General features: G+C 40.0%; 1 protein-coding gene across 1 annotated transcript; it reads right to left on the bottom strand.

The window, feature by feature from the left end:
• Nucleotides 1-317: 317 nt before the first annotated feature.
• LOC117300600 lies at nucleotides 318-8,609 on the bottom strand. The gene is made up of 7 exons (XM_033784261.1): nucleotides 8,519-8,609; nucleotides 6,067-6,388; nucleotides 5,275-5,334; nucleotides 4,182-4,316; nucleotides 3,411-3,542; nucleotides 2,159-2,231; nucleotides 318-725 (listed from the first exon to the last, which is right to left on the bottom strand). Exons 2-7 carry the CDS (start codon nucleotides 6,361-6,363, stop codon nucleotides 541-543), a joined length of 882 nt encoding a protein of 293 aa, XP_033640152.1. The 5' UTR covers nucleotides 6,364-6,388; nucleotides 8,519-8,609; the 3' UTR covers nucleotides 318-540.
• Between the last annotated feature and the right edge of the window lie 6,108 nt (nucleotides 8,610-14,717).

Raw genomic sequence — 14,717 nt, 5'->3', positions numbered from 1 at the left:
CTTTAAAGCAAGATTTTCCTGTCCTTAGCAAGTTTCTTTTGCTTACAGGCTATATGAAATTGGGCCCTGGTTTTTTTCTACATTTAATGTCAGAAAAAATTCCACCCACAAAATTCCCCTCCCTCGTTATGAATAATCCACACAAAAAATTACACACATTACTCTTTTTTAAGTCCATTAAAATCTATTAAAAACCACACACTATATTCTGAATACCTAAAGTGTTTTATATATTTAACTTTGTTTTGTGCAAAACAACTTGGATTTGGTCAAAATGACATACATGTACCATGTACTTTATATGTGAATTTTTTTTCTTATAAATTACTACTACTTCTTGGGAAATATGTTCTCAACATTATCCCTTCATCATTCTTTATGTTCACCTTACACTCCCCGCATTATTATAACATTTAGTTTAAAAGATTCTGAATTCTTCACATGATTGTCATTGATATGGATTTTCGAGTTTGAAGGTTACTCGTGCTACCTGTTATCAGTCTACCGCCCCCTATGGCCATCTCTTACCAGTCCATCTTTTTATGCCTGCGGTTCCGGCAAAGTGGTCCCCGGTTTTTCCTGGTACGGAGGTGGAACTGCGGGGAGTTGGTTGACACTTGAAACCTGCTGGGGTGCCATGTTGGGGGGTGGCATGTGGTAGGGCTGGGGTGGTGAAATGGCATAGCCCTGGACCTGTTGGGGTTGTCCAGGCTGTTGCATGTAGACTAAACGGCAGCAAAAAGGAAAACAAGAACGGAATAAAAGAGGTGTCATCAGAGTGTGGCGTTTGTGGCCGAGCGGTTAAGAGAATAGGACTCAAACTCTGGTGATTCTGATCTGTGGCAGACCTTCGTTTTTGAGGAGCGCACTCCTGGGGCTGTCTTCAGGTGCGCGATTGACAGCGCTCCTCCGCGATCATTACGGTGTACTTTATTTATAACACAAAAGCAGATTTCACATCAGTCGTTGTTACTTTGCGTGCGACAATAAACAAAAGAAACATTGAACGCTAGAACGATGCACTAGCGTGGTATTAAACACCCTCTATTGGTAAAATCTATGCGAACCAGCAATAAACGCATTGAGACAAGAAGCGATGTGTCACGTGCGAGTTTTCGCGCATTTCCAGGCGGCGCAAATGCGAGGGCGAAGCGCATACCGTCGGCGTACGTAGCTCAATAAAACATTTGTTGTGCAATCTCGAGATTGAGCAGCGCAATTAACAGATTGCTAGCTCTACGAACTCGCAGGCGGGTACATTACTACACGTACGTACACACACACACTCTGCTGTATATGTCGTCCGTGCAATACTAGAACTACTACTAGATCAACCATGGATCAACGACGTATTTTCTCGTAAGATAATGTGTATTTTGTAATGCTTTATATCAAATGTGAAAACATTTTAGAAAAAAAGGAAACATCAAACATAAAACCTTAAAATCGTGCGGTATTTTGTCACACGGGAGTGGGATCGGGGTTGTTTTATTTTATTTTTCTGTAAATTTTATTTGTGTACGTCCGAGTCTGATCCGACCTGACCATTTTAGTAATCATAAACCGAGTATGCTATCAAAGAAATTGAGCTCCTGGACAATCTAAGAAGAATGATTTTGAGCTCAAATTTAGCTCCTGAGTATTCTCAGAAGAGCGATTAAAAGAGCTCCTTCTATTTCTATAATTGAAGGTCTGGGGTTCAAGTCCAAGTCATGACACCTGTGTCCTTAAAGGCAGTGGACACTATTGGTAATTACTCAAAATAATTATTAGCATAAAAACGTACGTGGTAACAAGTAATGGGGAGAGGTTGATAGAATAAAACATTGTGAGAAACGGCTCCCTCTGAAAACGTAGTATAATATTCCATGAATTTGATTTCGAGACCTCAGATAAAGAATTTGAGGTCACAAAATCAAGCATCTGAAAGCACACAACTTCGTGTGACCAGGGTGTTTTTTCTGTCATTATTATCTTGCAACTTTGACGACCGATTGAGCTCAAATTTTCACAGGTTTGTTATTTTATGCATAATGTTGAGATACACCAAGTGAGAAGACCTGTCTTTGACAATTACCAATAGTGTCCAGTGTCTTTAAGCAAGGCCCAATTTCAGCGCACTTTATAAGAACAAGTTTTGATTAATATTTTAACTTACCTTGCTGGCCGTATGGTTGGGGTGAAGTCATGATGGTCGTGACGTTGCCTTGGTTTGGTACATAGTGGTGAACCTGCAAAGAAATGGTAGTACAACATTGTGTCATTCAAAGATACATGATGGAAAATCCTATTTATTAACTTGTTTTAAACCTTCCGAAAATTTAAAGCTGGACCCACTGGGCGCAATCGGAAGGCAGATTGTATTACGGGTAAATAACTGTATTTGGGGGGGCACAATTCTTTTGCTAATGGTGTGAACAGATGAATAGATTTTCTCTTGACCAACACACGGAAGATTGAAGTACTAAAGATTGAAGGAATAGGTTTTTGTGCACACAGTAGGACTTTGTGAGCACTTTATTACTGGTACATCAGCTATCCCACACTATTTCATCAACCTCTGAGGTCAACCACCCAAAAATCATCAAACAGACACATTGTGAGAGGCATATCACAAACCAGGGCCCAATTTCATAGAGCTGCTAAGCACACACATTTGCTTAGCATGAAATTTCTTCCTTGATAAAAACAGGATTATCAACCAAATTTCCACGTGATTTTCCGGATACGCAAACAACAGCTGAATACCAGTAACACGCAATATGCAACAAATGGAAATTTGGTTGGTAATCCTGTTTTTATCAAGGAAGAAATTTCATGCTTAGCAAATTTTCGTGCTTAGCAGCTCTATAAAATTGGGCCCAGGAGCTCTATGGTGAACAACCGAGAGTTAGCACCAAAATTAGGACAAGCTGGCTGAGATTAGCAGGTCACTGCCTCAGACATACTGAGCTGGAAGTGAGGAGGCTTGTGCTATGGGCCCCTACTTAGGGACAAACCCCCTGCAACGGGAGGAGCTACCTACAGCAATGGGAGACCAACGTGTTTGGAGGGCCATCATTCGATGCTCTGCATCAACTGAATGAATCGTATCCGCTCACGTCAGCCGTATTAGATTTTGTTTCGCAAATAGGTTAGGTGTCACTTGAGGGCGCTCGCATTCATCATTCGAGAGTGTTTTTCGGACAAGAATGACCGATCTGACCGATAGATACCCCGTGTATTTCCCTGCATTTTCTTATAGCTTTGCTCTCAAATGACGTGTATGAGCTCCTGTATTTGTTGCTAAAGTGTATGCAAAGTACGATAGTAGCGGATATGCGTCAGGTGAATACAAAAAGTGTCAACGTATCAGTATCTGTATGTGAATCCATAGACTTGCAAAACCTCTCTATTATCTCTTCACTTACCACAGTCTGCTGAGTGGCAACGGTGCCATAGCCACAGCTTCCACGGCAGCAGATAGCAGCTGCAACGATGGCTACCACAAACTCAATCAGAGCAACAATGCAGCCAATAGAGTCCACGATGATGCGGCCATACTACAAGAAACAATAATCATAATAATAATACTATTTATCTTTGTCGAGAAGACGATCAGAGCATACTGATAGAAACGTCAAGTTGAAATTAATGTGTGTTTTTTTTTAGAGATTATCAAACCTTACTACATGTATATAGTAGGCCTATTTTCACCATGCAAAGTTTCAAATTCTCCTAAATAATAATAATGCCGCATTTTGTTAGGTGCACTTTCCTGTAAACCATTCAAAGGCACCAGTCGAGTAGAAGTTCAGTTAAAGTATTGTCAAATTTTTGGGAAAGGAAGCATGAACAAGTGTAAGAATTAACTATAGGTAACACCAACAGTAAACACCAACAGTAAACAACAGTAAACAACAACAGTAAACAACCATGTCATAATTCTCAATGGAGTAGAACCTTTTGCCACAAAACAGATGGACAAGTTTTCTAAGGAAAAAAAATAAAACAAGATTATAGGGCACCCTTTGAGGAAACTGCACATTTATACCGGAGAATTTTAAGGGGCACCAAGCGCCTTTGTCGCTCTGTACCCCTAAAATGCTCAGTATAAATTTACAGTTTTTACATAGGGTGCCCTTTACCAAGGAGAATAACATTGGTTGAAGGGGGGGGGGGGGCAATTAAACATTATTTACCCTGCTGCTACAATCATTATAGTAGAAATAGCTGCCGCAATAGAAGGTCTCGGTGAGAGCAGCAATAATTAAGATGATCATCAACTGAAAAGCTGCCAGGGAGGCCAGTATAGACATCACCAGATGAGCCACGATCTAGGATCAACAACAAGTTGAAACATTGTAAAATTTCTTTTTTGGGGAGAATAGACCGATCCCTTGGGCCCCGCCCACGACGCACATGTGCGCAAGAACCCATGAGCCTCTCCAATGCCTTTCTGCACAACTCTGCCGCGCGCCAAGCATACACGCACGCATGTCGGACCTCATTTGTCGGACGTTCGTTGCGTTGTGATTGGTCAATACGCTATGGGGCGAAGCTTAATGGATCATTCTATTGACTAGAGTGGGATTCGAACCCACAACCTAAGGATTAACGTGCTGGCGCTCTACCAACTGACCTAGTTAGCCTTATAGGGACACCCCCAACATAGGGATGCCCCCAACATAGGGCTAGATAGCTCAGTTGGTAGAGCGCCGGCACGTTAATCCGGATGTCGTTGGTTCAAATCCCACTCTTGTCAATTCTTTGTTCAAGCCTAAAAATTAATTTAAAAATTTCCCCAGTCAGTTTCCCTTGTGGTTTATTTTGATATTCTAACATTTCGGTGGAACAGCGAAAAAATGACAGAGTGGGACTCTAACCACCAACGACCTCAACTTGCCGGTGCTCTACCAAGTGAGCTACAATGTATCTAACCCTTTCTTGGTGAACTCCCCTGTCAATATCCTTTTTCAGGGGGTGCCAGTCAGTAGCCATCAACTATTAACTGCCATGTAGGCAGGGATCACACCAAAATCGTACACTTTGTATTGATTACAAGTAAATAAATAAAAGTATATATCAAAAACAAAACCTAGTTGCAAATTGAGGAGGTAAACTCCCCAAAAAGTTGAATCTGAGAATCATTGTTAACAGTACTATTTTTCCAACTGTGATTATAAATTCTTCCTGCATGGACATACAATGTATCTGCTCCTAATTTCCGGCAATATCTCAAAAATGCTACAACCTTTTTTACCTAGCGTAAACAATACCATTACTGGTACTTACCGCACAGCTGTTCTGATTTCCAGCAGATGCAATACCCAGAATACCAGCCACAATAAAAAACTGCAGGAAAATAAAAACAAACATAATAAATAATTTGCATGATGTAACCCTGAATTGTTTCTCTAACAACAATATGCATTTTGGTTTTACCCCACTGGTGTGTTAGCACTTTATAGATTAAGAACTTTTCTCGCATTCTGTGAAAAAAAAACACAGGCATATTACTCGAGTGGGATTCAAACCCCCGACCTTTGCAATTTTAGAGCAGTGTCTTACCAACTAGATCACCGAGAATGCCCGGTAGTTAGAGGCAGTTCGAGTTCTATGGTTCTAGCAGAACTCAGAAAAGTATTGAGTATACAGTGCTTACAATGGGTAAAACCAATGGGTGCGTTCGATTAGATTCCCCGCATTGACCCCGCGATGCTTACTCTGGTGAGCCCCTGACTAGAGTAACTGAACGATCACTCACCCTCTCGTATGGGACGTCATGCACCTGGAGCCAGCCCCAAAGTGACCCACTCCACAAGCAGGGCTGACCCTGGTGAGCCAATGGAATGACGTCAAAGCTACTTGACCGTACCGGGGCAGAAGGGGTCAACCCAGGGAGGCTAATCCAACGCACCCAAAATAAAAATTCCTTATTGATGCAAATTTCCATCTCTAAAACCCCAAAAACATCTTGTACAAAAATGTACAGACAAATTTATCTAACGATACCATCAGATGTTTTGGATGGTGACAAAATACCCCCCCCCCCTCCCCCGAGGAAAGAATGTAAAGGCGACATACACAGATCCCACTCCAAATAGGGCTCCCCACTGCCGCAATGGAACAACCCAAGACGATAGCGGCAATGCCGATGGCGACTGAGACCACTCCACACACCACCTGGATGTAACCTGTCTGACGGGCACCAGAGACACTGTAGCTACTGATAACAGCACCGCTGGCGTGGGGCTGGGCCTGGACTGTTTGGTAGGTGACGGTCTGCTGCTGCTGGCCTTGAATTTGTTGCTGTCCCTGCTGTGGATGAGAGATGACCTGCTGCTGCTGGGGCTGAACCCCCACAGTGTGATGGGTGGTCATCCTGGTGGTGGTCTTTGGGAGGGAGCTTTGATTTAATAATAATAATAACAATAACAATAATAAGATATAGAAAGGTTTGCGGTAATACCATGTAATGACTATCTCTTATGAGTTGGGGTGGTTCTGAAAAGAACTGTTGGTTTAAACCTCAACGTTTTTGATCAGTATGATCTGATCGTCTTCTGGAGAAAATAATGAGAGACGATTATAGCGCTCTTACACGAGGTACCACAGCGCTTTACAAGAAACTGTACAATAAGCAAATAAATAATGGCACTGATAATGGGAAAACAGTCAAAGCAATCAGTCATTGAACAGGAAAATTTTGAGATGTTTTTATGAAAACTGCAAGTGACTCCGCGGAACGAATTTGTTGAGGGAGACAGTTCCAAAGGCGCGGAGTATGTACGTAAGGAAAAGTTTCCGTATGGCGCCACCACTTTTTCATTCGATATAAAATAATATAGGAACTTATTTACCTGATTGATATATCCCTTTTTGTAAAAATGAGTGAAAAAGTGGTGGCGCCATACGGAAAGATCCCCGTACGTAAAAAGCACGATCCCCAGCAGCGGAATGCACCTTTGGAACTGCCAAGAGTGTACTGTCTGAACCAGAGCAAAGGCCAGGTCTTCCAGCCAGGTTGGTTAACCGGTCATGGTTCATTCCGAAACAGGTCAACTCGTACCCAAGTCAACTCGTACCCAAGTCAACTCGTACCCAAAATATTGTACCCAAGTCAACTCGTACCAAAGTCAACTCGTACCTACATGTAGGTCAACTCGTACCCAGGTCAACTCGTACCCAAGTCAACTCGTACCGTACAAGTACGTTGTATGCCGAAATGGAGAATTTCCGTGCGACGTGATTTTGTAAGCGATAGGAAATAAAAATGATGTTCTACCATCATATGGAGCTCACTTTTATTAATAATAATCTCACGAATTTCGTTTTTTAATAATGTTTGTTCATCTCATTTCTGCCTTTTTTCCGCTAGGATATTCATTCAGATATCCATTGTGGTTTCTTTTAAATTCCCGTGTTGAAGGGTCGCCGTGAAAGGCGTTGAGCAGATCAGATGCACACTAGTTCTTCGTTATCAAGGATGTATAAATATTTCGACCTCCATGTTCATATGAGACCAATTATTTTCAATGAAAAAATATACTATGTATAAAACGCAACCCTTCATGTTTACCTTGGTGTTTTTCCTGTTAAAGTGTTCCCAAAAGAAAATTTCATGGTAAGAATTCATTCAATTCATTCATTTGCGTTATGTTCTGATTATCGTTTTCCGATAACAAGTACATTTTAACAAATAAACTGTTCCACTTTTTCCAACCAAAACACTTTGCGTAAGTTCTTATTATCTTTTTCCGAATAAAAAAACCAAAAAAATTCATTCTAACAAGCCTATATTAAAAAAAAAGTTCTCTGATTAATTTTCCCCACCGTATCCGTAGGGCCTAAGTAAAAAAAAAAACTGCAACATGAAAAAAAACCAAGAAAACAAAATCATTGCAGCAATGAATTAACAATATAAATAAATAAATAACAATATAAATAAATAAATTAAACTACAATATTTATCAGTACGAGTAGAGTAAAAAAAATTTAAAACATTTATTTGGGTGCGAGTTGACTTGGGTACGAGTTGACTCAGGTACGAGTTGACTCGGGTACAAGTTGACTTGGGTACGAGTTGACTTGGGTACGAGTTGACTTGGGTACGAGTTGACTTGGGTACGAGATGACCCGAATTCGTTCATTCAACTCCTGCTTGGCTGGTACGGTATTGGTAACAAATAAAATAAACAAAATATTGTACAGCACATTGAGAGGTCTAACTTTACTCATTTTAGTTTTCTACACAGTAACCAATTATTAGTATTAAAACATGGTCCATGGGGGATGGAGCTGAGAGGCCCAAGTTTAGGGAAATCAAATTAATGAAAACAAGAGATGAAATTAGAATAAACATAAAATTAAAAACAATAAAAAAATAAAGTTAAAAATCTGAGAATAAGAGCAAAAAATTAGAAAGCCATTATTACAATGTAGGATTGTAGGGTTGATTTACTGACATGCATAGACAACGGCAAACTAATAAAATCCTTTAGACAGCTAGCCTTTCTTACGTTTCAAGAATACTTACTTTTCGTAGGAAAAGAAATTCGTGATACAACTTTGACGGCGTCTGATGTTTTACTATTAGTTTTCCCACAGTCGTGTGTTGTGATGTGTGTGTCGTAGGAGAATTATTGGTTATGCCTGGTATCATGCAACGCAGCAGATGTTCACAATACACTCGTCAGGCAACCAGCGATGCAGCTTGATGAATGACGGTGTTTTAAGATGACGTCATAGAGCTATATATTTGACAAGAGCGCTAACACCCCGTTATACACGCACTAAGGTTTTGAAGCCATGTGGGCGCATCCATGTTTATGTACAAACCAATACAAAAGCTTGACATTTTGTACGGCAATTGTACGGCTATTTGCATGATAGTGCGTTTGTTCTTTTTTATGTGTCATCGAAGCAAAGAATGCAGCAAATGTGAACGCACAATCTGCTGATCAGCGCACAAACTGCGAGCGCCATGTGCGTCATGATTAAAAGACGCGTTTTCTTTTTTTAGTACGGCAATCAAGTCGAAGTTACGGTTTTCGTACCGCGGACGTACGCGAGTGGACAGCTGCGTACGTATACGCACACGCAGAATGTAAAATAATCGCGGCAGTGTGTGTTCTCTTAAAATTCCGAATTCACGCAACACATCAAACATGTCTGCGCCCCGGGTGGCTTCAAAACGCAGAGCAAGTTAGCGCTCTAGTCAATAATTTATATATAGCTCTATGGATGACATTTCACTTTCGAGATCTGTTGTAACTAAACGAATTTCGGTGACAGAATTCAAAATAAATGGCAGAAAATCTACTTAAATGGATGGTTTAATCTTCGAATGTGCACTATAGTGTCATTTAGCTAGTTTATTAATTTTTATAAAAGGGTTTTTCTTTTAAATGAATGAGAATTATTAACTGTATGTTATGGCATTAATAAAACACCATAGATATTTCCTCGCGTGCGTGTGTGTAAACAACAATGACGTCATTGTGTGCGCAATACACGCGCGGAAATAATGTGACCTTTGACTTTTGGCCTGGTAGGCCTACTGTACATTCACACAGTGGGCTTTTCTTAGATACTGACTGGTCATTTTTTATTGGAAAGTAAACAAATATTTGTGCCAAGAGTTAGTTTGAACCATGAAACAAGTTTAGGGATGTGCCTGTCATGCAGGGGAAAATCTGTCCGCGGAATGCTGCGTGCTTTAGCGCAAGTGGAGGTCAGGATGTGGAATATTCAAAAGAGGGCGCTATCAGTAGAAGTTTGTACTTTGAATTGGTAACAACCCGAATGGGTAAAGCTAGGGGACACAATGTCCGCCGGTGTGGCAGGAGATCATGTCACCACGACGGCTCCCTCTGTCACATTAACAGTAGTTTTTAAGAAAGAAGTAATGTCTCAGTAAAATAGTTGATTTGATTTCGAGACTTCCCGCGTGATCGGGTCTAGTTTCAAAATACTGAAAGCACACAACTTTTTAAAAATTTTTTAAGGAGTACCCCCTGAAAAGACAAGCATAATATCCCATAGGGATAGCTAAGAGCTTGTTTCAACAGACCATTCCACTATAAAAAAAAAACAAGAAGTAAAGAAAGGAGATAATGGTTATTGGACTATGCCTCACTCACTAGAAAGTGATGAGAGACACAACAACTAGCATTACCTGCAATCATAATTGCCGCAAAACAGGACGTACTTACTTTGTGACGAGGGTGTTTTTTCTTCCATTATTATCTCGTAACTTCGACGACCAATTGAGTTCAAATTTTCACAGGTTCGTTGTTTTGTGCATTATTATACACATAATGAATGTTTATGAGTGCAATGGTGCGAATAATTATGTTCATGAGTTGAAAGATGGAATGTTCTATTCAACGAGGCGGAGCCGAGTTGAATGGAACATTCCAGCTTTCAACGAATGAACATTTCGCACCATTGCACGAATGAAAAACATTCATTATTTGTTTTATATAACATCCAAGTAGATCTTTGTAATTTTGATTAAAAGATACAACTTTCAAAACAAACAAAACGTAGGCCTACAATTTTTAATTGTAGAAGCCGAATGTTAAGTAATTATACTACCTTGCAGTAACACTGCTGCGTTACCAAAGACACGCGCACGTACGCAGTGATATGTGTTTACTCAGCCTTTTCGTTCCATCCGAAAAGTACTATTGCACGCTGGCAGCGTGCAATAGTACTTTTCGGATGGAACGAAAAAGCACGGTGAGTGACTCAGCGTGCAATGGTACTTTTATTTGCTATCACGTGACGGACATTCCTCCAATCAAATGGCAAGGATCTGCTCGGGTGTTATATAAAAAGAGATACACCAATTAATAAGAAGACTGGTCTTTGAAATTTACCAACGGTGCACATATCTTTAAACCTATATCTGTTAATGCTGAATCCGTTGCACAAGGTGCCACATAATTCATAACTATTCAACAACCTGTTTTACTGAAAAAATGACCGAATGTGACCGATCGGATCTTAGTGCCATGAGAAATTAAATAACGAAAGTGCATGTGCTTCCGCAGCCAAATCGCGTGACGAAGGATATTTTTGCACCTTTGAATACATAGAAAAAGGACATAAATATAAAACAACCAATTCTGATATAGAAAAAAAAGTAACACTTTTATCAATGATGTCGTTTATGAAAAAAAAAGGAAAAAAAAACTAATATGTTGAAATTAATATCAGTAGAATGGGATAATAAGGATTTGGTTACAGTAAACAGTAGATAAACAGGATGGTTCAGTTAACATAGCGGTACAATTATGAAACTTTGCTTGTAATTAGGCTCATTTTGGTTTTGTCAGGATTCGTCAATGATGAACTAAAAAATAATAAACATTTCCCTGCAGGGAATCCCAGTCACGTGTTTGAAAGTGCTCGTCAGTAATTTTCTTCCATAATAACACTATTTGTTTAGCAAAGCAATAAATACACAATTACCATCATGATTAAGGTTTGTTTTCTGCTGGCAATTGTCACGTTTTCAACCTTAAAGGCACTGGATACTATTGGTAATTGCTTAAAATAATTGTTTACATAAAAACTTACTTGTTAGCGATCATTAGAGAGATGTTGATAGTATACAACATTGTGAACAACGGCTTCCTCTGATGAAGTAACGTCGTTTTCGAGAAAGAAGTTATTTCTCACTAAAATATTTGAATTTTATTTCGAGACCTCAGAATTTGATGTTGAGGTATCAAATTCAAGCATCCGTAAGCACAGAACTTCGTGTGACAATGGTGTTTATCTTCCATTTATATTTCTCAACTTCGACGACCAATTATTGTTATGCTTTGCATAATAATGTTGAGATACACCAACTGAGAAGACTGGTTTATGACAATTATACTGAAGATGTCCAGCGTCTTTACACGGCGAATAATCAAGCCCAACCTTGACTGTGCCACGGAGAGATTAAATGGGTACGTGGATCAATAAAACCACCGGGTCCCTTTTAGCATGGACGGAACAGTTTCTTTTGGTTTTCTTTATCATTTGGTAACGAAGCACTTTGACCAAATTAAGAAATCGTTTATTTTGGTGACAGCGGAACGTCACCAGCGTTAAAAGTATCCTCTGTTCCTGGAGAGTACTTCATCAGCAACATCGATAAAATCGTTTACCTTGGTAATAACGGTGCGGCACCACTGTTATTAGTAATTATCCTTGGAAAGGCAATTTCAATGTTAATTAACAATTCTTAAAGTGATACATAACCATAACATTTTAGCCAATATTAAAATCAGTGCACAAAGAAATGTTGTTGTCCAGTGACTGGAGGGTGTTAAAACGGACTGGTCAAGTCTGATGCTGACATTTCGTCATAGGGAACCATATACCAAACGGCTCTTGCACTGCGGGTAATTTTTGGCAAAGTCCTTTGAAGGGTAAGTCATTGTTTTAAAATGATACAGTAAAGGTTTACGGTATGTAATGATAATCTCTAAATGAGTTGGATTGGTTCTTAAAAACACCTATGGATTCAACTTGACTTGAAGTGGAGTATGTTTTCGAGAAAGAACATGTTTCCACGAATTTGATTTCGAGACCTCAGGTTTAGAATTTGAGGTCTTGAAATCAAGCATCTGAACGCACACAACTTTTAGTGACAAGGTTTTTTTTCTTCTTTTCATTATTATCTCGCAACTTTGACGACCGACTGAGCTCAATTTTTTTTTCAGGTTTGTTATTTTATGCATAATATTGTTGAGATACACCAACTGTGCAGGCTAGTCTTTGACAATTATTACGAACAGTATCCAGTGTCTGATGATGCGGATTAGTGTGGTGATGCTTGTTCAATGGTATACATTTGAAACCCACACAATATGGTGCTGTACTTTAACTGTTTTACTTCAGCAAACTTTTGCCTAAAACAATATTTTTTTCAGAAATGTATCCGTATAAATTTGCCTGTCAATACTGTTATTTAATGGCATCATATAAGGAAGATTGTAAAATTGTCATTATAAGAGAGTTATGGCCGCGTTAATAACTAAATATTAAAGACAAGCAAGGAGAGCTGTAGCGCATCAAAATTGCAAGGTTGAAAAACATTTTTTTTTTAAAGCTTCATTGAAAACGATAGAAATGTTAATACAAAAATAATTATTTCAGCGAAATTCAACAATGTTTTGCCACCATCTGCATTAAGAAATGGTCGTTGCCGACCCTGATATAGTGGTGCCGGTAAATATTATTGCGCCAGCACAAAAGAGCCCCGCTGGACAAGTCGACGGTGAAAAATGTTTGTTTATGCGTAACCATGTTGACAATTTTGACATGGCAAACGAACAAAAAGGCAACGGCAGCGGATTGGCTGGCGGCAAGGAACGGCGACTGACGTTGGATCGCAGGGACAATGACATGACTTTGGCCAACACATGTTTGTGCGGGTCGTAAACAATAATTGTCGAGTTTGGCGTTCCCACTCGTCACAACGTTCTGGCCACCCACTCAGACACGGACTGCCAACAAAATTCTGACAACCTATACGAGTATAGAGACGGAATCGCACGGCACGTTAAGCGACTGATAATTGCGGCCGATATGCGTAACGGAAATGAGGGTTGCGTTCTCCAACACAATCTGAACGGAATTACAACGAATGTTTTGGCCGTCACAAAATTTCAACAAGTTCAAAATTTGCCGACGGACGCGACTAATAATTTCGCTAGCGGATTCGTCAGCGACAACTGACGGCAACACACGATGATTGGCGGCAAATTCAATTGCTATTCGTCATAGGGGAGAGAAAGCTCGTGTCAGCAGCTATAACGTCCCAAAACACGTCTTATCAGGTTGTTCTAGATTTTACCAGATGTCGGTAGAAATGTACATGTTACTAAACTACGTATTATAGTGGGAAATTACCTGTTTATTCTGCTGCCACCTAGCGTTCATAAGTCTTCCATTTCTGACCAGTCTGATTTTGTTACAACCTTTGTTCCAAATGCACGAACTTCTCGATAAGATAATTTATTTCTTATCTGCAGATTAAAGTCGCGACTGCATTATGACTGCCACCACAAGCACTCTTTCCCTGTTGACAAAGTTATTCCTGATGGTCGTTTCGTCTGATGTTGTAAATGGAGCGTGCCAACCTGCAACGCATGCCTACCAAATGCATCAAGGAAACATCGTTGCATTCTATCCTAGCCCAATGCAAGACCACGCACTCATCGATACAATCTACCAGGTGAGAAAAGCAAGTTCAGATGTGGTATGTGCAGTACACTGCCTGCAAGATGAGTCCTGCCAGTCATTCAACTTCTGCGATGACAAAGTCTGTCAGCTCAAAGCAGGCAACTACTCGGTAGGGTCTGCAATTCAGCCATCATCTGGGTGTCGTCACTACGGGGAGGAAGAATGGCAAACTAAAGGTAAAAACACGAAATGTGATGTTTTAGTTTTAATACAAGTCGAGATAAGTAGGATTTGAAACTTTGCATGGTGGAAATAAGATATATAGAAGAGTTTGCGGTAACACCATGTAATAATAATCTCTAAATGAGTTGGGGTGGTTCTGAAAAGAACCATTGGATTAACTCGACGTTTCAATCAGTATGCTCTGATCGTCTTCTGGAGACGATCCAGAAGACGATCAGCTGGAGACGAGTACATGGTGTTACCGCAAACTCTTCTATATCAAGTCGAGATAGAGAAGCGAAATAGACGGAGTTCTTGGCTAGTAA

The sequence above is a fragment of the Asterias rubens genome, chromosome 16 (genome assembly GCF_902459465.1).
Source record: "Asterias rubens chromosome 16, eAstRub1.3, whole genome shotgun sequence".
Lineage (NCBI taxonomy): Eukaryota > Metazoa > Echinodermata > Asteroidea > Forcipulatida > Asteriidae > Asterias > Asterias rubens.
Note: the sequence above shows the minus strand (reverse complement) of the source record. Positions and strands in the feature narration are given on the sequence as shown.